Genomic DNA, 23,024 nt, shown 5'->3' with positions numbered 1-23,024 from the left:
TAACCTTTTTTTTTTCTTTACTAGCACTTTTGTCGAGACTAAAAATAGATTTCCTCTACTTTGTGTGTGTCCTGGGGCCGCAGTCTGTCGGAGGCAGCAGCCACCCTTTCGAAGGAAAGAGACAACGGTGAGCAGGAGAGACTGCCCAGCTGACCTCACGCTCCCTTTCTGCACTCCCCTGTGTCCCAAAGCAGCCAGGGCCAGCTGAGCTCAGGTTTTGTCAGCACCCTCTGGCCTCAGGCTGCCCCATGCCGTTCCCTGCCTGTGCTCCTGTCCCCAGCCCCGCTGATCTTGGCTGCTCCCCTCGTTTGCAGACCCACTCCAGATGTTCTCAGGCAGAGCTGCCAGGCTTTGTGCCCCAGGAGTCTGTCCCCAGCTGAGCGTGGGGCAGCAGAGGCACCCACAGCCCTTTCCTGGAAGGCTCCAGCCTTGGAGTGCCCGGAGCCAAGTCCCGGCACCAGCCACAGCTTTGCCTTCGCTTCACTTCCACCTTTGGTTTGAGTCATGTCAGAAATAGCTGGGCTCTGTGTTACGGTGAGGGCACACCGGGATCAGTCTCCACTTTTCTCCAGTTTTGCTCTCAGAGCTCCCCAAACTCTGATCTTTGCCATGGCTAGCTCCTTTAGGGCTCTCTCCTAACTGCCAGCAATTATGTGGTGCTGCAATTACCCAACTCCATTTTCTCTTGCTGTCCTGGCCTCTCGATGCTCCTTTCCACAGCACTGCCAAAGAGTTTCTTTCCTCTGTTTGAGCCATGACCAGAGGAATTTCAGCTTCAGCTCGTCTAATTTCTTTCACAAATACTTTCCACTTTCCTGCAGCAATTTCCCAGACGTTAGAGAATTCCCAGGTCCCTCTGGGGTTGCGTTCTCTCCACGCCACTTTTCCATAAGTTGACAGAACTGATGTTACTTCTCCTGGCAGCTGATTTCCCCCAGCCCCCCCGACACGTTGATCAGGACATCCTACGTGCGCTTCAGTGTGAGTTTCAGTGTGAGTTTTCTCCTTGCCCCGAGGGGAGCCTGCCCTGCCACACAGCCCTGCCACAGGGGCTCCAGGGGCGGGTTTGGGTGCAGTTCCAGTGAGCACCAGGCTCTCCTGCACAGGGAGGGATTTGCTTTCCATGACAGAGCTGCTGCTGAGTGAAGCTGCTCCATGTAATCCCTGCAGGGCTGGCTTTGGGATTTGAGCAGCCTTTGATGTGCTGGGGAGATGAAACAGCAGCCCTGCCTCCTCCTGCTGATGGCTGAGATGCCTTTGCTGCTGTGCCATTAAATGATTTCCTTTCAGAGATAATTTCTAAATCACGGCCCGGGCCCATCATCTGCCTTTCTGTACTGAGGGGATGGCTCCTTTCTCCACCAGAATGACGTGTCTGCTTTTATTGCTATTTATTGCTGGTTTATTGCTGCCTCTATCAGCCAAGTTGCTGAGAAAGTTACTCTGTGGAAATTCCTTTGCATCTTACAACCATATTCCCACCCTTCTGCATGATTCCATTTGCATCACTGCTGCAGAGCTGTGTGTGTAAATTAATTGTTTACTGACTGGAGGAGAGACAATAAATTAATAAACCCAGGACACTGTTGCTTTGTGCCAGTCCAGGAGCCAGGTGAACACTCCAGGCAGGGCTAGCAAGAAACTTCTCAGAAAGGAGATTTTGTTGTTTAAGAAAACAAAAATCATTGAATGTCCTGGAAGGGTCTGATATGAATTTGGGTGAAATCAAAGCTTGCCAAAACCCATGTTAACAATGTATTGCATAACTAGTGCAGATTATTGTGCTCAAGGGAGAGAGAATTCCCCAAACAGCATCAGCAGTCAGAAAAAAAACCAACCCTAAACTCATTGCTATTATGGAAAAAAAGGGAGAAAACTTTGGCAAAATGCTAAAGGAAAATTTGGGCAGTGTAGGATCACAGAAATGCTTGTGCTGGCTCAGACCACAGTGCTGCAGCCTCTGGGGCAGCCCCTGCCAGAGCCAACAGGAGATGTTGAGATAAAAGCAGCAGAAGGCAGCAAGAACTCTGTGAGATTCTCCCAGCCCACTTTCCCAGCTTCCAGCAATCAGCATCCCAAGGACTTCCTGAGTCGCCAGGGCTGTCCTTGGGTTTAATATCCCCCAATGGATTTGTTTCACATCCCCCAATGGATTTGTTTCACATGCTCTCGTTCCAACTCTCTGGGAGCTCGTGCAGCTTCCGCTGTGTCCCTCAGCAGGGATCCCCAGGGCAGCCGTGGCCCCTCTGGGGACCCCGCAGGGCACAGCAAAGGGGCCACACCTGGCACTGCTGGAGCCAAAGGTGTAAAACTCCGCACTCTGGGCAAAGGTGTGGCTCGCAGCTGGGTTACACCTGTGCCCTCTGTGGGGTCTGCTCTGTGCTGGCAGGAGAGGAGCACGAGGCAGCAGCTCAGAAAGTACCTGAGGATGTTCCCAGTCCCAGCTGGGGAGCTCAGGTGATTTTTTGAGTTTTTTGGGGTCAGTGGGTAAATGCTGGTGTCCTTGAAGTCAGTGGGATTTTCTCCTGTGACTTCAGCCTGGCTCTGTCGGTGCTGACACTGGCTTGGAGTGGAAAGCAAAAAGTTGGATGAAGTTGGTTTGGAGGCATGAATGCAGACAGGACTAAAGTATTTTATAAATTCTTCTTGAATTGGTAGAAAAAAAATCGGGAAAAATAAGTCAGTGCCTCCAAGATACATTAGACACCCTTTGTTATTGAAGTCTGCTGGATATAAACTCTCCCTTTAGGTTTTTTCTGGGTGAAATATTTTTTCCCAATACCCATTCCACCAGTGTAAATGTATTTATATATTTACATATACATACATACATCTATATACATATATATATATACATACACACACACACATATATATATGTATACATATATATACACAGCTGCATGTGTGTTCTTTGAGGGAGCACCACAGATCTTGCACAAAGTGCAGCCAAACCATATCTTGCCCTCCTCCTTTTCCTGGTGGCACAGTCATTTGAAAACAGGATTTTCTCCGCCTCGTTCCCTCCCCAGCCCCCAGGAGGGGTTTGCTGATGGCAGCGCAGATTTCGGCCCCTTCCCTCTGCATTTCAAACCCTCCTCGGAATGGCTGTAATCACCAGGGCAGGGAACAGGAAGCGAGTCCCTAAAATTGTGATGAGAGAGCAAAATGCGGGGTTAAACGAGTTCATCCTCACAAAGACATACAGAGGAAATGTTGCCTTTTTGTGTAGCTGGAAGCGGTTTGTCCTAAGAGGGGTTTCCTTCACCTGGCCTGAGGAAAGGGATGAGCAGAGCCCTGAAGTGCCGGGTCGGTGGATGTCACAGCTAAATGAGCATTAGATCCCTTTCAGTCCATCCCTGCCTGGTCAGATCAGCATCTGAGCCTCATAAAGTGATAAAAATTCCACTTTCCCTCCTGGATTCTCATCGTTTTATCCTGGAATTTCAAGCTGAAACATCACATAGAAAGTAGTCCCATGGAATAGATTCAAAGTGAGAAATCCACATTTTTAACCCAGAGTTTCTACAACTTGTCAATCCTCCAGTATTCCCAGCACAGCTAGAGGTGAATCCTGGCTGTACACAAAACATTTTTGCAATTTATTGTGGTTCCTGTTCTGATTTTGGCGGGGGTGGCACTGCCAGTCCCGCTCACCCCGAGCCTGAGTGTGAGCAGCTCCGAGCCTCAGGGAGCACCAGGAGCTCCTCCAGCCCTTCCTGCCTTGGGTGGGACCTTGTCCCTCCAGCAAAACCCTGAGGGCTCTGCTGGGACCATCCTCACTGTCCCTGGAGCTCTGTGACCATCCTCACTGCTCTGTGACCATCCTCACTGTCCCTCACTGCTCTGTGACCATCCTCACTGCTCTGTGACCATCCTCACTGCTCTGTGACCATCCTCACTGTCCCTCACTGCTCTGTGACCATCCTCACTGTCCCTGGGGCTCTGTGACCATCCTCACTGCTCTGTGACCATCCTCACTGCCCCTGGGGCTCTGTGACCATCCTCACTGTCCCTCGCCTCCTCTCCTCTCCTCCTCGGACAGGCTCCCTCCAGCACCTCGGGCTGATGGCAGGCGTGGAGAGGAGCTTTGCCCCAGCCCCAGAGCTCTGTCACAGCACTCACAGCAGCAGCTGATGTTTGTCCAAAGCCCTGCTCGGTTTGAAGAGTGCACCTTCCCAAAAGAAGCGTCCAAGGAACAGGGGAGTGATGTGCCCTTCTCTCTGGGCTTTCTCCACCGTTTCCATCCCACGTCTCTCAGCCAAAACTGGCTTTGTTACCCACAGACTGCTCTTTTCCCTGGTTTGAGTGTCAGATGTTTCTCCCCACGCCTAAGAAGCTGTTTTTGGCACCTTTTTCAGAAGCAGAGCAGGGCTGGTTTGCTGTGCTGGGCTCACGGAGGGCTCGGGAGCTGTCTGTGACCCCCAGCCTCCCTGTGCATCCCGCTCTGCTCAGGGAGCAGCCTGGATCTTCTGCCCAGGAACAGCAGCCGAGGCCTCACATCCGCAAACCCAGGTCAGAGAATGGTCTGTACCAGAGCCTGGATGGCAGCCCTGGGGACAAGACCTTTCCGAGACCTTTCCGAGACCTTTCGCTCTCAGCCCCGAGCGCGGGGGCTCCTTCAGACACGCAGCCCAGAGGGGCAGGACAGCCCCCATCAGCCTCGTTAGTGGGGAATGTTCTGGCGGTGGCGCAGATGTTCCAACCCTCTGGACGGCACTGACAGGCGTCACAGGGTGCGCAGGGACGGGAGCAGCATAGGAATTGGCGGGAGTTTTTGGAGGGGAAGGGAATTGCATCCTTTGGAATCTCGCTTCAGCCGCTCAGAGCTCCGCTCTCACTCGCTGGCCGATGCCTGTGCCGGGACCCCTTCCGTGAGCGTGAGGAGCCCGTGCTGCGGGAACACGCCTCTGCTTGCCAGGAGAGAGGAGCCAAGCACGCTTCCCCAGCTCCCTTCTCCCAGGATTTACAGTCGCGGTGGCTGGATGCCGAATTCCCTCCTTTGTGCAACAATGCGGGACGAGTCTGGAGCTGGGGCAGGAGAGGGGACCGATGGGGGTGAATGCTCAGGACAGTGCAGGATCCTGGCGGGATTGCTTGGGAGCTGGAGGAGCACTCTGTGTGGGGGGTGTTTGAACACATTGGCTGTGCTCGAGGAATGAGCGAGGGCGGCAGCACAGCCACCCCTTCCCTCCCGAGCACCTGAGTCACAGAGTCCCACAGTGGTTTGGGTTGGAAGGGACCTGAAAGCTCCTCCAGTGCCACCCCTGCCATGGCAGGGACACCTCCCACTGTCCCAGGGACACCTCCACTGTCCCAGGGACACCTCCCACTGTCCCAGGCTGCTCCAGCCCCAGTGTCCAGCCTGGCCTTGGGCACTGCCAGGGATCCAGGGGCAGCCCCAGCTGCTCTGGGCACCCTGTGCCAGGGCCTGCCCAGCCTCACAGGGGACAATTCCTAATTCTCAAAATCCCATCCAGCCCTGCCCTCTGGCAGTGGGAAGCCACAGGACAGTGTCCTGTCCCTCCAGCCCTTGTCCCAAGTGCCCCTCCAGCTCTCCTGGAGCCTCTTTAGGTACTGGAAGGGCTCTGAGCTCTCCCCAGAGCCTTTTCCAAGGAGAACAGCCCTAACTGTGTTCTCCAGAGCTGTGGAAAATCGCACTCTCCGTTTAGTGAAAAGTTGCTCAGTTCTACCTAATTTGGCTCTCGAGTGCTAAAAAAGGTCGCCTCCAAGTGCAAGAATCCCTTCAGCTCAGCTAGACGCTCGTTCCCCAAATCCTGCACCACGGATCCCGTCCGGGGCTGCCCAAAGCCCCCGATGTGCAGAGCTCTGTCCTCCCCGGCACGGCCGGTGCAGCTCACACCGCCCGGGGCTGCCCCCGCTGCGGGACAGGGACACCCGCACCCTCGGGGCTGCTCGGAGAGCGGGGCACGACCACCGCTCCCCCGCCTTCCTCCACGGCTGCCTGGCCAGCGGGGGCTCGGGACAGCGGGCTGCTCGTCTCTTGTCCCCCTCAAATCTCCTCGCTGCGGGGCGGGAGCGGCTCGGGAGCCGCGTCCGGGGGGAGGCGGCGGGGCCGGACGCTGTCCCGTTTATAGGAGGGCGGCGGGCGGCGGCTGAGCCCTCCCCGTGCCGCAGACGCAAACGGGGCGGTGGCCCCGGTTAAAGGAGAAACTTGACAGCGCCGCCGCCCGCTCCGCTCCGCGCCCGCTCCGCCGCCGCCAGCGCGCTCCGCTCCGCCGCGATGTGAGTACGGAGCGCCCGTCCCGCCGGGGAACGGGCACAGCGGGAACGGGGCCGGGAGACCCCCGGGGATCCGCAGCCGAGGGGGAGCGCAGCAACACCCCCAGCAGCACCCCCGCTCTGGAGTTCTCCAAGGAGAGGGGTCAGGGCAGCCCCCTCCCCTCTCCTCCGAGGGGGAGACGGGCTGGGGAAGGTCCCCCCCAGCTCGGGACAGGGTCCAGGAGAGGATCTGCCGGGGGAGCCGAGGGGAGATGGGCTGAGGGCACCCCCGGAGAAGAGGGGCCGAGGCAGCCCGGTAGGCTAGAAGGGGCCGGGGCTGACGCCCCCTGCTCCCAGCCCCCTGCCCTCTCCCCGGGGGTCGCCAGGGCAGATGAGCCCGGTAAAATTCCCCCCGGGGTGGGGCCCGGCAGAATCACCCACACTGCTCCCATGGGTGGGTGGGCGAGGCACCCCCGCTCCCCTTTCCCCGCTGCCCGATCCCGGGCAGCCCCTCGGGGGCGATAAGCTGGGCCCGAGCCCTCCCGCCCGGCGGACCGGGGAGCACATTCATTCCCTTGGGAGAGGGGGATCGGACCCCTCTCGGGAGAGGGGCTGGGGGAGCCCCTTGGAGGCCGCCTCCCTTTGAAGGTCCCCGATGAGGGGACTGGGAGGAGCCCCCTCGGTGGGAGAGGGAGAGCAGGCTCGGGAGAAGGTTTCGGGGGGCCCCGGAGGATATCGGGGAGCGGGCAGAGGGCTCGGACCCCTCTCCGTCTATGGGGCCCACGGAGAGAGCCCGAGCGCCGGGCACTGCCCCAGCAGCATCCCCCGCGCCGGGCGGGGCAGAGCGGAAGGTTCCCGCTGACCCGGACAGACGCACGGACAGACAGACACACGCACTCAGCATCATCCCTGTCCCGCTGCAGCTCTGCCTCCAGCACCGCCAAGATGCTGCTGCTGCTGCTGGGGATCATCGTGCTGCACGTCACCGTGCTGGTGCTGCTCTTCGTCTCCACCATCGTCAGTGTGAGTTGGGATTTCCCTGCCCCGGGCTGACACCGGGCACGGCCGTGGCGGGGCAAGAGCACCAGGGGTTATTTTTGTTTACGGCTGGTTCTACTGCCTGGCTGTCAGCAGGAAGCCTTTGCTGGCTGGGTGCTGGTCTCAGTAACGATGGGATTTGGGAGCCTGGGAGGCAGTGCTGTCAGGGGAAGCTGGTGGGATGCTTGGCTGTGTTCTGCGGTGGTGCTCAGGGCATCCACCTTGGTACAGAGACACAAGGGCTGTTGGAAATCATCTCCTCATCCTCCCCAGGCTGGTTCACATCGAGGAGCAGCCTCGGAGCACCCCAGATCCCCTCCTTTGGGGTGATGCTGCTCTCCCCTTTCATAACGGAGCTCCACCTGCTACTGAGCTCCAGGCACAGGACCAGAACAGCCAGGCCGAGCAGAGCCCCTGGACGGGGCTGGCCGGGCACTGACTCCTGAGCACAGCCGTCCTGCTGCGCTGCTCTCCTCCTCTGGGCTGGGAATAAGGCACAGCCTCTTTTCCTAACCCAGCTTCCAGGGCTGACTGTGCGAGCAGCCCCGAGGCTTCCCAGCACTGTCCCGGGGCTGCAGCCCAGTGAACACGTCAGCTGCTGGGGAGAGGCTGGAGTTGGCTTTGAGGCAGCTGCTCTGTGGTGGCTTCCAAGCTTGCTTCACCAGGGGCTTCTTTCCCGTTCTTTTTTTTTTAATTTTTTTTTTTTTTTTTTTTCTTTTTGTGGTAACAGTCACGGAAAACGTTACAAAAATCTTCCGAGCCGTTAGGAATCACGTGGAAGCATTCAAATATCCCGGCCAGGCAGCGGGCGAGGCCGGCCCGGGGAGGGAAGCGCGGCCCCGCGGGACTCGCTCCGTGCTCAAGGAGCATAAAGAGCTTCTGTTCCTGCGCCGCGGGGCTGAAGCGGTTAAAAGCAAATAGCGGGACTGGCTTTCCAAACCCCTCTGGACGCAAAAGCGCGTCCCTGGGAGCTCCTGGCCGGGCAGGCACCCGGGGCTGCGGCTGCTCGGAGCCTGGGGGGACGCGGGGGCGGTGGGGGGACACGGCCAGGGGTGCGGGACCCGCTCACGGGCTGTGTCTGTCCCGCAGCAATGGCTGGTGAACGGCGAGCATGCGGCAGACCTGTGGCAGAACTGCACCACCGGCAGCCCCTTCCAGTGCCTGGCATCCTCCTCCAACGGTGAGTGCCCCGGGATCGGGGCTGTGCCTTGGGATTTGGGCTGTGCCCCGGGATTGGGGCTGTGCCCCCCATGGATCGGGGCTGTGCCCCCCATGGATCAAGGCTGTGCCCCCATGGATCAGGGCTGTGCCCTCATGGATCGGGGCTGTGCCCCAGGATCCAGGCTGTGCCCCCATGGATCGGGGCTGTGCCCCCATGGATCGGGGCTGTGCCCCCATGGATCGGGGCTGTGCCCCCATGGATCAGGGCTGTGCCCCCATGGATCAGGGCTGTGCCCCCATGGATCGGGGCTGTGCCCTCATGGATCGGGGCTGTGCCCTCATGGATCGGGGCTGTGCCCTCATGGATCAGGGCTGTGCCCTCATGGATCGGGGCTGTGCCCCCATGGATCAGGGCTGTGCCCCCATGGATCAGGGCTGTGCCCCCATGGATCGGGGCTGTGCCCTCATGGATCGGGGCTGTGCCCTCATGGATCGGGGCTGTGCCCCCATGGATCAGGGCTGTGCCCTCATGGATCGGGGCTGTGCCCTCATGGATCGGGGCTGTGCCCCCATGGATCAGGGCTGTGCCCTCCTGCCATGTTTGTTCTCCCCCCGGCACCTACTGATTCACAAGGGATTTCCCATGCGGGTTGTTTGGGATTCCTCCTTGGATTTTCCCTTCCCCATCCCCTTGCCTGCTCCGCTCTGTCCCCCGTGTGGGGACACGGGGCTGGCCCGGCAGTGGGGGATTGCTCCCCGTCCCCTCCCGGGCCCTGAAGCTGTGATGGGGATTAGGACGAGGACTGGACCCGCTGGCCATGGCTCTGCCCGGCTGCCCTCGGGCCGAGGGGCAGCTCCTGGCAGCACCAGGGCAGGGTGACACGCTCAGCTGCACTGGAGGTGACGGCTGGAGCCCTTTCGGGACGTCTCCTGTAATTAGCACAGCTTTCTTCTTGATGGCAAAACACGAGGTGTTCCTTTGTATGATGGGCCAATGGGCCCTGCCACCCTGCTGGAGGCTGTGGGGCTCCCTTTGGCACAGCTCCCTCTGGCTCTGCTCGTGAGGGGTTTGAGGGATGCACACGGGGCCCTGAGGACACCTGATCCAGAGGACACCTGTCCCCTACCTGGAAATCTGTCCTGGTTTTGTGCTGGCACAGGCTGAGCTTTGGGCACAGCACTGGCCCCGGGGTCTGCTGTGGGGGCTGAGCTGAGTGCCCCGACCCTCCATCCCCTGCACCTGCACAGCCGGGGCTGCAGGGCCGCCGCGGGACCCCGCTGGTGAAGGCTGGTGTCACACTGGTGACATCACCCCTGAGCTGTTTGCTGAGGTCAGCGGGGGAGGACAGTGTGCTGACACACCGTGACACGCAGTTCCCAGGGTGACCAGTGGCACCAGGAGCACAAAATCCGTGTCAGAGAGTTGGGCGAGCCCGTGCCTCAGTTTCCCTGGAAGACAGAGCTAATGCCAGTGGTGCCGGGGCCAGCATTTGTTTTGTTAGCCTGGTTTTTCTTTCCTGGGAGAAGAGATTGTCCCAGCGCAAACCCCAGTGCCAGAATCCCAGCACCATCACTGGGACACGGGCACAGCGATGCCATGTGGCCCTGGCGAGGGGGCACAGTCACACGGGGAGCATTCCATGCTCCCGGAGGGTCCCTCAGTGACGGGAGACTGTGGGAGGGTTTTTGGAGGTTCCCATCAGAACCTCCATTCTTTGGGAGCGCACCCACCGCTCGAGGGGAGGCGATGCCCTGCTGTCCCCAGGCTGTCTCCCCTGTCCCCGCTGTCCCCGCTCTGGTTACTCGGGCAGCTCCCAGCCCCGCACAGGTCTCTGCTGACGCCTGCTGGTATCCGGGCCAGCCGGGAGCGGCTGGATCGCATCCCGAGCCCCTGGAGCCGGGCCCGCATCAGCAGCCGGCCGGGCCGGCTATTGCAGCGTCGGCAGCCCCGCTGCAGGGCAGTCATGCGGGCTGCGAAAGTGCTGAGCCCCGGGTTGTGCTGAGCCCCGGGTTGTGCTGAGCCCCTGACTGATTGTGCTGAAAGGCAGCGCCTGCCCCCAGCAGCCCCGGAGCCCGGCGCTCTAAAGCCTCCCCAGATCTTTGGCTTTTCACGCCCGCCCCGCTCTTTCTGGATGTTTACAGGACGCTCTGTCAGTGCTGAGAGAGCCCTGTCCCAGCTGCGCTTGGGTGGTTTCCGCACACCCGACGGTCCTGCCGGGCTGGGAGTGTCCTCTGCCCGTTCCCAGAGCCTCTGGGGCCTTTCCAGCGCTGAGGTTTCATCATTAAAGGGACAATGACCACGATAATCCTGTTGAAAATGCAGCTGAGCGGCTGATTTGGGGTGACAGCCCTGATGCAGCGGCAGGTCCATGGCAGGAGGGGTGGAACGAGCCCATCTGTAACGTCCCTTCCAACCCAAACCGGTCTGGGATTCCAGGATAAGTGCCCCAGTGAGCTGCCCTGTGAGCAGAAGTGCACTGTGCTCTCTGACAGCTCTCACTTATCCAAAGGCTCTGCTCTGGCATCAGGACAAGGGGGTTTTGCTTGGACAACAGCACGTGCCCCATTCACCCTGCAGCCAGGGTGTGGGAGCCATGCTGCTGAGGACCTGCCTTCATCCTGTGGGACCCTGCATGCAGGGTCCAGAGCCCACCACTGCTGCAGGAACATAAAATCCAAGGATATTTCCTGGGTTTATGGAGGCCTTTTCAGGTCTGTTTGTAAAAACAACAAAAATGCCACATGGTTTCCTTTCCAGCAGGTCCTGCCTCCCCTGTCACCGCTGCAGGAGCTGCTGTCAGCCACTCTTTGGAGCAGCACTGAGGTCACAGGGCAAGGACACTGTGGCAGAGCCACCTCCGAGGCTCAGGCTTGTCTCCCGCCTCATCCTCACCCCTATCCTAGGAATATGCTTATTTTCAAACCCAGGAACGATCCCATACAAATACCACACACCATCCTTGGTCACAGTTCTCAGAACAGAGGCTGTGAGCAGTGGGCTCCTGAGAGCCATAAGAATTCATTTCCCTGTGCCTGGGATGGCGCTGAATGGTGAATCCTGGAGTGCCAAGGTGCTCTGGGGAACAGCAAGGAATCCTCTTTGGGAATTCTGGCAGAATTCCAGTCTTCACACGGGGGCAGGTTTTGCTGTGGCCATCATGGTGGCCTCTGGGGTGTGGCTATTTGTTCTTCTCTTTTCAGAAGGCAGTGGGACTCAGTGAGCGGAATTTGGGAATTAGATGGTGCTGGGTCACCTGTGCTCATCATGGCTGGGGATTTTGGGGGGTGGTGATGCTGTGGTGCTCCTTTGGTCTCAGCTGAGCCTCCTCCCCCGTCCTGTCACACAGGGACCCTTTCCTTAGTGGCCTTGGTGTGGATGCCCAACAAGAAGCAGAACTATTAAATCCAGGTGCCAGCAGGATTTGCTCTGGTTTCCCCTGGGCAGGCTCTGGGCTGTGTTCCTCGCCCTGCAGACCCTCCCATGGGCATGGAGCAGCGCCAGGGCACAGCATTGCCCAGGTGAGCACTCAGCACTCTCAGCAGCCCTGGGCAGGCTCTGGGCTGTGCTCCTCGCCCTGCAGACCCTCCCGTGGGCATGGAGCAGTGCCAGGGCTGGGCACAGCATTGCCCAGGTGAGCACTCAGCACTCTCAGCAGCCCTGGGCACAGGTTGGGCTGTGCTCCTCGCCCTGCAGACCCTCCCGTGGGCATGGAGCAGTGCCAGGGCTGGGCACAGCATTGCCCAGGTGAGCACTCAGCACTCTCAGCAGCCCTGGGCACAGGCTTGGGCTGTGCCCCTCGCCCTGCAGACCCTCCTGTGGGCATGGAGCAGTGCCAGGGCTGGGCACAGCATTGCCCAGGTGAGCACTCAGCACTCTCAGCAGCCCTGGGCACAGGCTGGGCTCGGTGGGGCTGAGCTCCCACCTCCCCAGTTCCCCGTGGCCCTCGGTGTGTGAGGGCTGATCCATCCCCGCAGGAGCCCCGGGCACATTCCCACTCCCTCTCCTCATACAACGCCTGTTTGTTGCTTTGATTTTTGCATCGGCTGTTAGATAATGCTTTTTTTTTCTTCAAGAGGCCGAGAACTATGGGAAAAATGTAGCAATCTTAGCTTGGTTTGCGCTGTCAGACATTCCTGGAGGAGCCTTATCTGAGGAATCCAGCGGAGCGCGGCCTGTGGGCCGGCAGGGCCGCGTGCCAGCCCGGCCCGCCTGGGCTCTCCAGGAGGTTCCAGCCCAGAGCTCCAGGCTGACATGGTCTGTCCTCCAAAAATGGCCTTTTCTTCCCTCAGCGGGATGCTCTGTGCAGGAAGGAAGATTTCTTTTCTGCTGTGTTCTCTCTGGTTGTGGCGGGAGTGTGGAAGTGGGGAGGCCGCGGGGCCGCCCATGGGATCCCCCACCCTCCTGCAGTGCCAGGAGATGTTTGTCCTTCCTGTTGTCTTCTCCCTTAAATTCACTTTCTCAAAACTTCATTTTGCTTGGTTTTTCTTGCTAGACCATGATACAAAAGGTACAAGGGTTGATCTTTGCTGTTTACAGCTTAGTTTATTCATTATTATTTCATCTTTCCCTTACGGTACGTAGTCTCTATCATGCCAGTGGTGTCTTTTCTATCGCCTATACTGGGACTAGTAAATGCTTTAGCTTAGGGAGTAGCTTTGCTGTTCCAGGTCATATTCCAAGGCAGCTTCTCCCGTGGCTGCCTTGTCCACAGGCAGGCTGGGGGTCTGGGGCTGTGTTAAAGGGAAAAGGAGCCCCTAAACCTCGGGAAGTGCCCGATCACTGAGTACTGGGGGCCCTGTGATGCCCACGCTGCTTTGCTGATGTGGTGGCCACAAGCAAAGCCCAGGTGGTTGCCCAGAGCACATTTTATTGAGTTGTTAATAATGGGTGACACTAGCTCAACTCGGGCAGGGCTGAACCCTCTCTGCCAGGCCTGGGGGACTGAAACTCATCCCTTGGTGTTCTGAAATCCCCTGAGGGGCATTCACAGGATCCCAGATGGTCTGGGTTGGGAGGGACCTCAGAGCCCATCCAGTGCCACCCCTGCCATGGCAGGGACACCTCCACTGTCCCAGGGACACCTCCCACAGTCCCAGGGACACCTCCACTGTCCCAGGCTGCTCCAGCCCCAGTGTCCAGCCTGGCCTTGGGCACTGCCAGGGATCCAGGGGCAGCCATGGCTGCTCTGGGCACCTGTGCCAGGCCCTCACCTCCCTCTGGGTAAAGAATTTACTCCTAAAATCTAAAAATCTCCTATCCCAAGAGAATATTTTATATTTCAGATCAGTTTGTCCTATAACTTTCTTGTCTTCAATAAGTAAAGGGATTTCCTCTGCTTAAAACCATTTTTTTTTTGTTGCCTGTTCTTCTTACAAAGAGCATCTGCTGAGAGGTTGGGGGCTGGTGCTGGTTTTCTCTCAGCTGCCCCAGATGTCTTTGGCTCCCATTTTTTCTGCGAGAAGAGGGCTCAGACAGCCTTCCCTGCCATATTTGTGCTCTGGCCCACAGAGGAACAGGAGGAAGAGGGCAGCATGTGGCCAAAGGATGGCTGTCAAGCCAGAAGAAAGGGTGGGGGTGTCCCCTGCAGAGTGTGGTGCTGGAAAAACTTTCAACCTGCATGTTTTTGGCCTTGGTGAGCCCCCTGGATGTCCCTGTGGGCTCAGGCTGAGTGACCCTGCCCCAGGTCAGAGGGCCAAGGCACCAGTGCTGCCCACTCCTGCTGCTGGACTGGCCATCCCTGGAGCCCTGGGAGGATCTGGGCATGGAGCGATGGATCTGCCACGTCAGCACAGGCCAGCAGGAGGTCAGAGCCACCACCACGAGGGAGAGCAGCTGCCTTGGCCTTTGTGGAGCTGCTGGAAGGAGTTCTTCGTGGTGCCGGCAGCTTTCTGCTGCCTCAACTGCATCAGGAGTGCCTCTGCAGGATGTGAGCTCCCGTGGGATGTGGCAGCTCTGGAGAGCTCAGGATCTCTTGCCCTCGTGGACTTCTTGGATGGAGCTTCAAGGAGAAGGAAAGAGAGGAGAGCCGAGAGGAAAAGAGGAGGAGAGGAGAAGATGGAGGTTTGAGGGGTTCATCTGCATCTGAGAGGAGCAGGAGGCCTTGGAGGACTCGGAGCTCTGTGTTCAGTCTCTGCCTCCCTGCAGCCCCACAGGGACTGGAGCTTTTCTGGCCCTGGGGGTTCTGAGGGGCTCTGCCTGAAGGGCAGCCCAGAGAGCTGCAGCTGAGCTGGTGCTTCTGCATCTCCAGTTCACCCTTTTCCAGCCTCTTGCGGGTGTTTGAATTCAAAACCACTGCAAGTTCCAGCCTTTTGCTGCAACCTGGCACTTCAGAGGGGAGGATGTGAGCTGGGCTCAGGATCTTGGTCCTGCCTTGACACCTGAGAGTGTGCTCTGGAAAAACTCTGCTCAGAAACCCTGGCTTTTCCTGGCAGCCTGGGCAGGTGCCTTTGTACCCGCACTGTTCCTGACCCTGCTGAGACTCAACTTGCAGCATGGAAGCAGCAGCTTTTACAGCTGGAGCATGAATTGCCCTCCCTCCCTCCCTCCAGCTTTGGCTGTGTTATGTGCTGCAGTTACCTCCTTAATGGATGTTTTCTTCCCCAGAAGTGGTTGCTTTTTAAATGCACAGTGTACACACTTGGCAGAGGGAAAATTCCATCTGCAGAACGTTCCCATCAGCTGCAGATCCCAGCACGGAGGGGCTTTAATGCCCAGCACTCATTTGGGGAGATCTTACAGCAGTGGATGAGCTCTAATAAGTGTCTTCAGTGTGCACATTGGTTTTCCTCCTTGGCTGGGGCCAGAGAGGGCATGGGGGGTGTGAATTAAACCCTGGGGAGGCGATGCCTGTCAAGGCCTCTGCTCCTGGCCAAGGGCACGTTTTCACTGCCCTGTCGGTCCTAAAACCTCCCTGCAAGCAGGGCTGGGGCTCTGCTGCCAGGGGCTGGGCTGGCTGCTGTCTCTCTGGGAGATTCAGCTGCAATTCCTGCTCTGGGCTCCAGTTTCTGCTCTGGGTTTCTTTCTTTCCTGCTGGATTTTAGGGCAGTGAAACATGGTCTTTATCTTCCCAGCGCTGAAGTCTTCTCCCTGCTGTTATAAGCAGTGCTGTGAGCCTGCAGAACTTAAAGGAAAATTGGAATTTGCTTTGTAAGAACTCCTTGCTTTGTGTCTGGCTGCCTTTGTGACAGGGCTGTGCCCACTCCTGCCGGCTCTGCTCCAGAAGCGGCGTGCAGGGTGTTATCTGTCCTTTCCACGCCGCTTCCTTTCCTCCTTCCTCCTGAAGAGCACAGATATAAACACAGAGCTGAAGAGATGCAGGGGAAAAATGGGATAACCAGCTCGCTGCCCAGGGGAAACCACAAATAACAGCCTGGGAATAAACAGTGCTGACAGCCCAGCTGCAGCTCCGGGAAGCTTGCTGTGTTGAGATCCCGAGGGCTGGGCACAGCACCAGCAGCAAAGGGTTAAAGGCACGTGGGGCTGAGCCCGTAGAGACCCCACCTGCAGTTGTAGGGGTGGTTTTAAATGTATTAAAGGCAATTAGCTGTCCTAATCCAGCTGGAGTCTGTGGGCAGCTGGAGTTAATGGAGCTCTGGAACTCGTGGGTCTCAGTCCTGGGCTGGGATCCTGCCCTTTGTTTTCACAGAGGAGGCCAGCCCGAGTCAGCAAAGGGCTGGATGTGAGCTCAGAGCTGCGGGCTGTGGGATCATCTCCTGCTTTCCCTGCTCCCAGGCTGGCTGCCCAAACCCTCTGGCCACGGTGGGCTCCCCCCTCTCTGCCTTTCTGTGCCTCTGACAGGGCTCTTTATTACAATGGGATTCTGCAAAGCCCCCATAAATCATTTGCATTCAGAAGCAAAAACCGGGCAGGGGAGGCGGATGCAATTAAAGGGCAGCTCAGCTCAGCTCAGCTTTCCGTCTAGACAGCCCTCTCCTAAAATAACCAGCAGTGGGAGCATCCACCTCGAGCAGAAAGGCTCCTCTGGGCCGGATCTCGTGGCCTTTGCATCACAAAGGACTCGGCTTTCTGGTCCTGGAGGGAGCTGCAGGGCTTGGCTCCTGCTCAGCTGGTGCCCGGGAAGGGCTGAGAGGAGAGCTCAGCTTCCCCAGCTGGATGGGATGGGATGGGATGGGATGGGATGGGATGGGATGGGATGGGATGGGATGGGATGGGATGGGATGGGATGGGAGCCCTGTCTGTGCCTGAGCAGGGACAGGGTGAGAGGAGAGCTCAGCTTCCCCAGCTGGGATGGGATGGGATGGGAGCCCTGTCTGTGCTGAGGAATGGAGGCAGGTGCAGTTCAGCACTGTATGGCCTCCAACCACTTGGAGGTCTGATCTGAGCAAGGATTTAGGATGATTTTGGTGGTGCTGGAGCTGCCTCATCCGTTCCCACTGGTGGAGCACAGCCAGAGCTGCAGTCCCGATGGGCCCGTTTGCTGCTCTGGAGGTGGCTGAGCTGAAGGACAGCTTTGTTTGGAAGTTTTTCCACTTCAGCATTTGCTGCCGGGAGCTGATGCTGCAAGCAGGGAACTGAAATTGGTGGGAGTAAAAGTGTGGCAGGGAGATGGGGCTGAGTCTGAGGCTTCAGTGCTGCCTAATGAAGGATCCAGCCCCAAGCAAGATTTTTCTGCCTTTCACTGGGTGGTTTGTGCCTCAGTTTACCTGCACTGAGATCTGCATTTTGATTTCAAACCTTCCAAGGGAAGGGGAAGGCAGAGGTTTCTGTAAGCACTGCCTCTTTCTGTCAAGCTGCAGCAGCTCAGGGCATGGAGCTGCATTTTGCTTGTTTATTTATATATTTTTTTACGTGGGGTTTACACACCCACTAAGCCTGGAAATAGCTGAGCAGTGACTCACACGGGCTGGTTTAGCTGGTCTGCTCTGGGACACAGCTGCGTTTGGCAGCTGGGGAGGACTTCCAAAAGGTCCAGCTCCACAGGGGCACAGGGTGTTTTCCTTCCCGTGTGTTTACTTGCCCTCGGAGCTCGGCCAGCGCGGTGTCCCAGAGCTCATGGCTTTGGTGTTTGAGGCACAGCTCAACAGAGCTCAGTGCCCGTGGTGTGGTGTTTGCAGCACAGCTGAGCAGCCAGGGCTGGGCACTGAGCAGCTCTGTGTGCTGTCTGCAGGTCGGGGTTTTGTCTCTGCTCTGTTTTGTGGCAAACGCTCCCGAGGCAGTGCCAGGTCTGTGATCTGTTGTGTTCCAGCAGCTGATCCTTGGCATCCCCTGGCACCCAAAACCCTGCAGCAGCGTGCCTGGGCTGGGCTTGGCCCCCAGCTGCTCCCAAGCCCACGGGAGCCAGGGTGGGCTGGTGGCACAGCCCTGGGCACAGCAGGGGCTCCGTGTGCCCACGCTGAGGTGTCCGTCTGTCTGTCTGTCCCCAGAATGGCTGCAGTCTGTCCAAGCAATGATGATCCTCTCCGTCATCTTCAGTGTGCTGTCGCTGTTCCTGTTCTTCTGCCAGCTCTTCACACTCACCAAGGGCGGCCGCTTCTACATCACCGGAGTCTTCCAGATCCTGGCGGGTGAGCGGGGCTGAGGGTGGCACTGCCACGGGCACCTGGTGGCACTGCCACAGCCTCCTGGTGGCACTGCGGCCAGGCTGCGGGCACCCAGGGGACTGGAGGGGGGAACAGATCCTGGGGCACGTCAGGGAAGGGAAGGGAAGGGAAGGGAAGGGAAGGGAAGGGAAGGGAAGGGAAGGGAAGGGAAGGGAAGGGGATGAACAATTTGGGGGTGTTGAGCATGGGATCCTGGGATTGGATCCAGCTCTTGGGCTGTTGTGCATCCAGGCTTATCTGCCCTTGCACAGGGAAGGTGCCAGAGGGTTTCTGCCCCAGCCAGGGAGGCTCTGGAGGGACAGGGTGCCAGAGGCACTGGAGCAGAGCAGGGGGCAGAAGATCACAGGGATGCTGGAAGGAGAGCTCTGCCTGCTCCCCAGGGTGCCCAGTGTGGCTGTGCTGGCTCTGGGACCCTTCACCAGGCTGGGTGAGGCTTCCACAGCTGCTGGAGGGGTGGGGAAAGTCGTGACAATCCTGTTTTGGCAAAAGAGGGCTCGGTGATTATTTATAACCTTGCCATGAGGGGGCCTGGTGCTTTCCCCATGAGCACAGAGCCCTGGAGCTGCAGGGTGAGCTCCCACTTGGACTGTCAGCTGCTATTTTTAACTCTTTGAGAACTCAGTGCTGGAAAGGAGCCACAGCTCTCATCCTGGGCTGCAGCTCACCAAGTACTGATGCTGTAAAGCCACTGGCTCTGTTTATGTTTCCATGCATGAAACCAGTGGAGAGGATTTTCAAGAGTTCAGGCTAAAAAATGTAATTGTGCTTTGAGGTCCTGGCTGCATTAGGTCAGAGTGTCTGGGGAGGACACTGATTCCTTCCTAGAGCTTTAGATGTTAGACTAGAAGCCACCCGAGGTCCTGCTATTTTATCAGTGGAAAAACTCATTCACTGAGCTTAGACTTTAAGCTTTCTGGGCATCCTCTAAGCAACTGGCCTTCCCCAGCCCTGGTGGAATCCAGAGCTAAGCTTTATTGGCATGAATTCCACGATGAGTGGATCTGCTTGGCCACAGTGCAGGTGGAGTTCAGATCAGTTCACCATCTCTGGAAAAAGAGATGTATGGAAACCCCTTAGAGCCATGGAGGGGAAATGGGCATTAATAATGCAATTACCTGCAATTACCTCTGCTAGAGCTCCTCTAATAGACCTGGGAGCAGAAGGCTTCTCTCCTGAGTTCTGGTCTCCCTGCTGCTGGGGGAGCCAGGGCAGGAACACTGGGCTCTGCTGGGCCAGAGCTGGGCAGAGCTGCCCTGAGAGCCAGGGGAGGGCAGGGCTGGCACCCACTGCAGGGACCCCAGCCAGGGCAGGGCAGGGCAGGGCTGGCACCCACTGCAGGGACCCCAGCCAGGGCAGGGCAGGGCAGGAAGAGAAGGGTGAGGCCATTGGTCTGTGGTGCAGCAGCCAGGCAGGATCATCCCCAGCACCTCCACACAGCTTGGAATCACCCCCAAAGCCCGGCTGGATTTGTCCTGATGGGCTCAAGGGCATCAAAAGGCCCTCAAAGGCTCCCCTGCATCCTTTGGTGGGTCCAGCATATCCATGGGTAGCTCCTCGTAGCTCAGCATGGCACAGATGTGGGTTTGGGCCTCTCGGGGTCTGACCCAACTCCTGCATCCTTCTCATCATCACTTTCATCTCTTCCCTCCCACCCCTCTGAGCCCAGAGCTGCTGCCCTGCAGAGGGGGGCTGGGCCTGCAGGGCTGTGCCTGCCCTCATCCCACAGCTGTTTGCAAACACCTGCCCTGGAGAGCTGCCCTGGAGCTCACACAACCCCAGCCTGGTTCCTCTGCAGGGCTGGGGCTGCTCTGGCAGGAACAAACCCTGGGAACAAATGTTGGGAAGTGTTTGCCCTCTGACATGCCAGAGCAGCATGCTTCCAGAGCCAGGCTCTGCAGGGATGCTGGGTGCATTATCGCTTGCAGCTGGCTGCTCTGGGCCTCCTGCCTGGCTGTTCTGAGCCCAGAGCAGGGCAGGTGCCCCAGCAGCGCAGTGCAGCCATGGCCAGGCTCCTGCTGAGGACAATTGCTGCTGTATCTGGCCTCTGGAGGTGACTGGGTGGCCCGTCCGTCCCCTGTCCCCAGACAATGGCTGTGCTCTCTGTGCCTGGGCCGGGCAGTGGGAGTTGGCTCCCGTGCTTGGAGAATGGAAACTGCTCCTTAATGAAGTGAATTCCCACTTGTGCACTTTCCCTGAACAAAAGGAGCAGTGTCGAGTGGAATTGCAGCTCAAATATCACCGGGCTGAAATGTAGGTGGTCCTGAGGGCCGGGCAGGGGATGTGGAACTCGGCTCCAACAACAGCCCCACGACTGGATAAAAGAACTGCTGGGATGGACTCAAAGAGCTTGTTTGGGGCAGGAATAGAGGTGGCTTTGTGTGAGCTCGGGGCGGTGCCCACCCCTGATGGGGGGGGTTTGCAACAACCCCTTAAACACTGCCCACCGGGGCTGGGCACCCCTGGGACTCCCGCGGCCCTGGTGGGGCAGAGGGGCCAAGAGGGATGAGCTGTGGGCATGGAGGGCTTTGCAGGGAGCTGGGGTTTCAAGGAACAGGGTTTGTGGGGAGCTGGGGCTTGTGGGGAGCAGGGTTTTCAGGGAACAGGGGTTTCAAGGAACAGGGTTTTCAGGGAACAGGGTTTGTGGGGAGCAGAGTTTTCAAGGAGCAGGGTTTTCAGGGAACAGGGTTTGCTGGGAAAGGTGTTTGAGTTTCTGGTGCAGCTGTGAAGGATGAGGGATCCCAGGCAGAGCATCCTGAGGCCCAGCTGTGTTTGTGATTTTTATCACCTAGAGAGGTGACACAGAAACCTTGGTTTGAAAGCCCAGCTCTATGTCTGCAGGGGGGTGGCTCAGGCCAGGCTTTACACAGGGCACCAGGGGAGTGGGACTGGTCTGGAGCAGCATCCCTGGTCTGCCTGAGGGATGGGTTAGCCCAGGTGATGCTCCAGAGCCTCTGGCTTTGCTTGCTGAGCATGGCAGAGACATCCCTGCTCACCTCTAGCCAGACCAGAGCTCACAGCATCCCGTCCCCAACCTCCCAGGGGACAGGACCCGAGGGGGCAGAGCAGAGCCAGCCCCCGTGGTGGTGCTCCCATGCCCTGTGTGACTGTCCCTCTGTGCCACCACTGACTGTCCCCGTGCTGCCCCGCAGGGCTGTGCGTGATGAGCGGCGCTGCCATCTTCACCGTGAGGCACACGGACTGGCACCAAGCCTCGGAAAACACCTCCTACGGCTTCGCCTACATCCTGGCGTGGCTGGCCCTCCCCCTGGCCCTGGCCAGCGGCATCGTCTACGTCATCCTGCGGAAGCGCGAGTGACGCCGCGGGACGGGGCCGCGGCACCGTGACCTCCTCGCGGGACACGGGGGAGAATAGACGAGAAAACGGAAAAGAAAATTAACCAAAAAACCAAAAAAAAAGAAAAAGGAATCAACCCTCCCATCCAAACCAAACCCGACCGACCCCCAGAGGAAACACTCAAAGAGTTCCTTGTTAATTGAAGATGTATATAGTATCTATGGTTTAAAAAACCTATTTATAACACTTTTTACATATATGTACATAGTCTTGTTTGCTTCTGTTGACCATGCGCTGTTTTAAAGCCTAAAGCAAGTGCCTAAGGAACTCTCACTCCTAACAGTGTAACAGAGCGCAGTGCTTTCTCTCTCATGCAAAATCCTCTTTGAGCTGACCTCTCCTGCCCTGTCCCGGCCCGTCAGAGCCCCCAGCTCTGGTTTTAGGCTGGCATGGATCAGCCACGCCTGGTTCCGCAGCCAGAGGGCTGGGCCCTGCTCCTGCCACATGCTGTGATCCACAGGGCACGTCCAGATCTGATCAATCAGATCAATCATATCCTATCTGATTGGAAGCGGAGACGCTTCCAAAAGGTTTGAAGGATTTCGGAGCAAAGGCTTTGATTGCCTCAAGTGCCTAAATGACTTATGTGCCTAAGTCCCACTGCCTTGCCGCCACACCCGCGGGGAATTTGGGCTTTTAAATCACTTAGGCCAAGCTGCAGTCCAGCCTGGGCCCTCTTCCCTCGCGGGGCTGCCGGGGCTGGGCTGTGCCGAGCGCTGGGAGCTGCTGCTCCCAGCCTGGAACGTGCTCTGCCCCTGCCGTGGAGCTGAGCTGCCCTGCAAAGGCAGCCGGCCCAGCCTGTCCCTGAAATCCAATACCAGATGTATGAAATGGTGCTATCTATTTACCATTCCTTACCCTGCTACGCCATTTAACCTTAGTCACTGGAAATTCACTTAACGACCTTGAGGTAAACAACCAAGCTAGAAATGAGAAATAATTCTGTGTAATATAAATGAGCTATAACTGCTTTTGTACTTAGATTTGCTCTTACTATTATTTTTAATAAAGCATTTATAACCAAGATTCCTTTTTCCCCTCCGTGGTGCAGAGGAACAGAAGCAGCTCTGGCTGGAGCCCGTGGGGCTCTGGCACCGGAGCGAGATGTGAGTCCTCTGTATGTCAGCAACGAGTCTGGCCATGAATGGAACAGGCGCCAGCACAGACCCCAGGCTGCCTCTGAGGACTCCAGACACTGTTGCTTTTTTGTGGTTAATCTTGGGGTTTTCTGGGGTTCTACCTTTTTTTTTTTTTTTTGCTTTGCTTTTCTGATTTTATACCGACTGTGTGGACTAAGAAGCAATGAAATAAAAGTCAGAATAACTCAGGTGCTTCTGCTTGCTGGGGTTTTGGGGGGTTAGAGCTGGACTCTGCTCCACCAGCCTGCTTGCACAGCCATCCCATGGCATCATGGAATCACAGTGATTTGTCTTGGAAGGGACTCCGACTCCCATCCTGTTTCCTGGCTCTCCACCGGGGCTGCAAACACACAGCTCAGCTCGGTGGGGATGGGAGCTGCTGGGTGACCTCAGCACCAGGGTGCTTCAGCACCTCCTTTGCCCATTTCCCCCGTTATCCCCCATTACTTCCCCCGTTATCCCCCTGTTATTTCCTCAGTTATTCCCCCGTTGTTCCCCCCCGCCATTTCCCCTTTATTCCCCCGTTATTTCCCCGCCCGGTCCCGTCG

General features: G+C 57.8%; 1 protein-coding gene across 1 annotated transcript; it reads left to right on the top strand.

Annotated features, from left to right (window-relative positions):
- Nucleotides 1–6,127: 6,127 nt before the first annotated feature.
- On the top strand, nt 6,128–22,664 carry PMP22 (peripheral myelin protein 22). The gene is made up of 5 exons (XM_030962332.1): nt 6,128–6,246; nt 7,146–7,245; nt 8,350–8,440; nt 17,806–17,946; nt 21,132–22,664. The coding sequence occupies exons 2-5, from the start codon at nt 7,168–7,170 to the stop codon at nt 21,296–21,298; spliced, it is 477 nt and encodes a 158-aa protein (XP_030818192.1). The 5' UTR covers nt 6,128–6,246; nt 7,146–7,167; the 3' UTR covers nt 21,299–22,664.
- The last annotated feature ends 360 nt before the right edge of the window (nt 22,665–23,024 follow it).

Source organism: Camarhynchus parvulus, chromosome 18 (assembly GCF_901933205.1).
Source record: "Camarhynchus parvulus chromosome 18, STF_HiC, whole genome shotgun sequence".
In the NCBI taxonomy this organism is placed as follows: domain Eukaryota; kingdom Metazoa; phylum Chordata; class Aves; order Passeriformes; family Thraupidae; genus Camarhynchus; species Camarhynchus parvulus.
The sequence above is the reverse complement of the archived record's forward strand: the minus strand, read 5'-3'. Positions and strand labels throughout refer to the sequence as shown.

What these genes read in the sequence shown, in the direction of transcription:
- PMP22 (XM_030962332.1), top strand. Translation starts at nt 7,168, where the DNA reads ATGCTGCTGCTGCTGCTGGGGATCATCGTGCTGCACGTCACCGTGCTG. An exon ending in CCTGGCATCCTCCTCCAACG is followed by an intron (nt 8,441 to 17,805) that starts GTGAGTGCCCCG and finishes GTCTGTCCCCAG; the next exon opens with AATGGCTGCAGTCTGTCCAA. An exon ending in AGTCTTCCAGATCCTGGCGG is followed by an intron (nt 17,947 to 21,131) that starts GTGAGCGGGGCT and finishes GCTGCCCCGCAG; the next exon opens with GGCTGTGCGTGATGAGCGGC.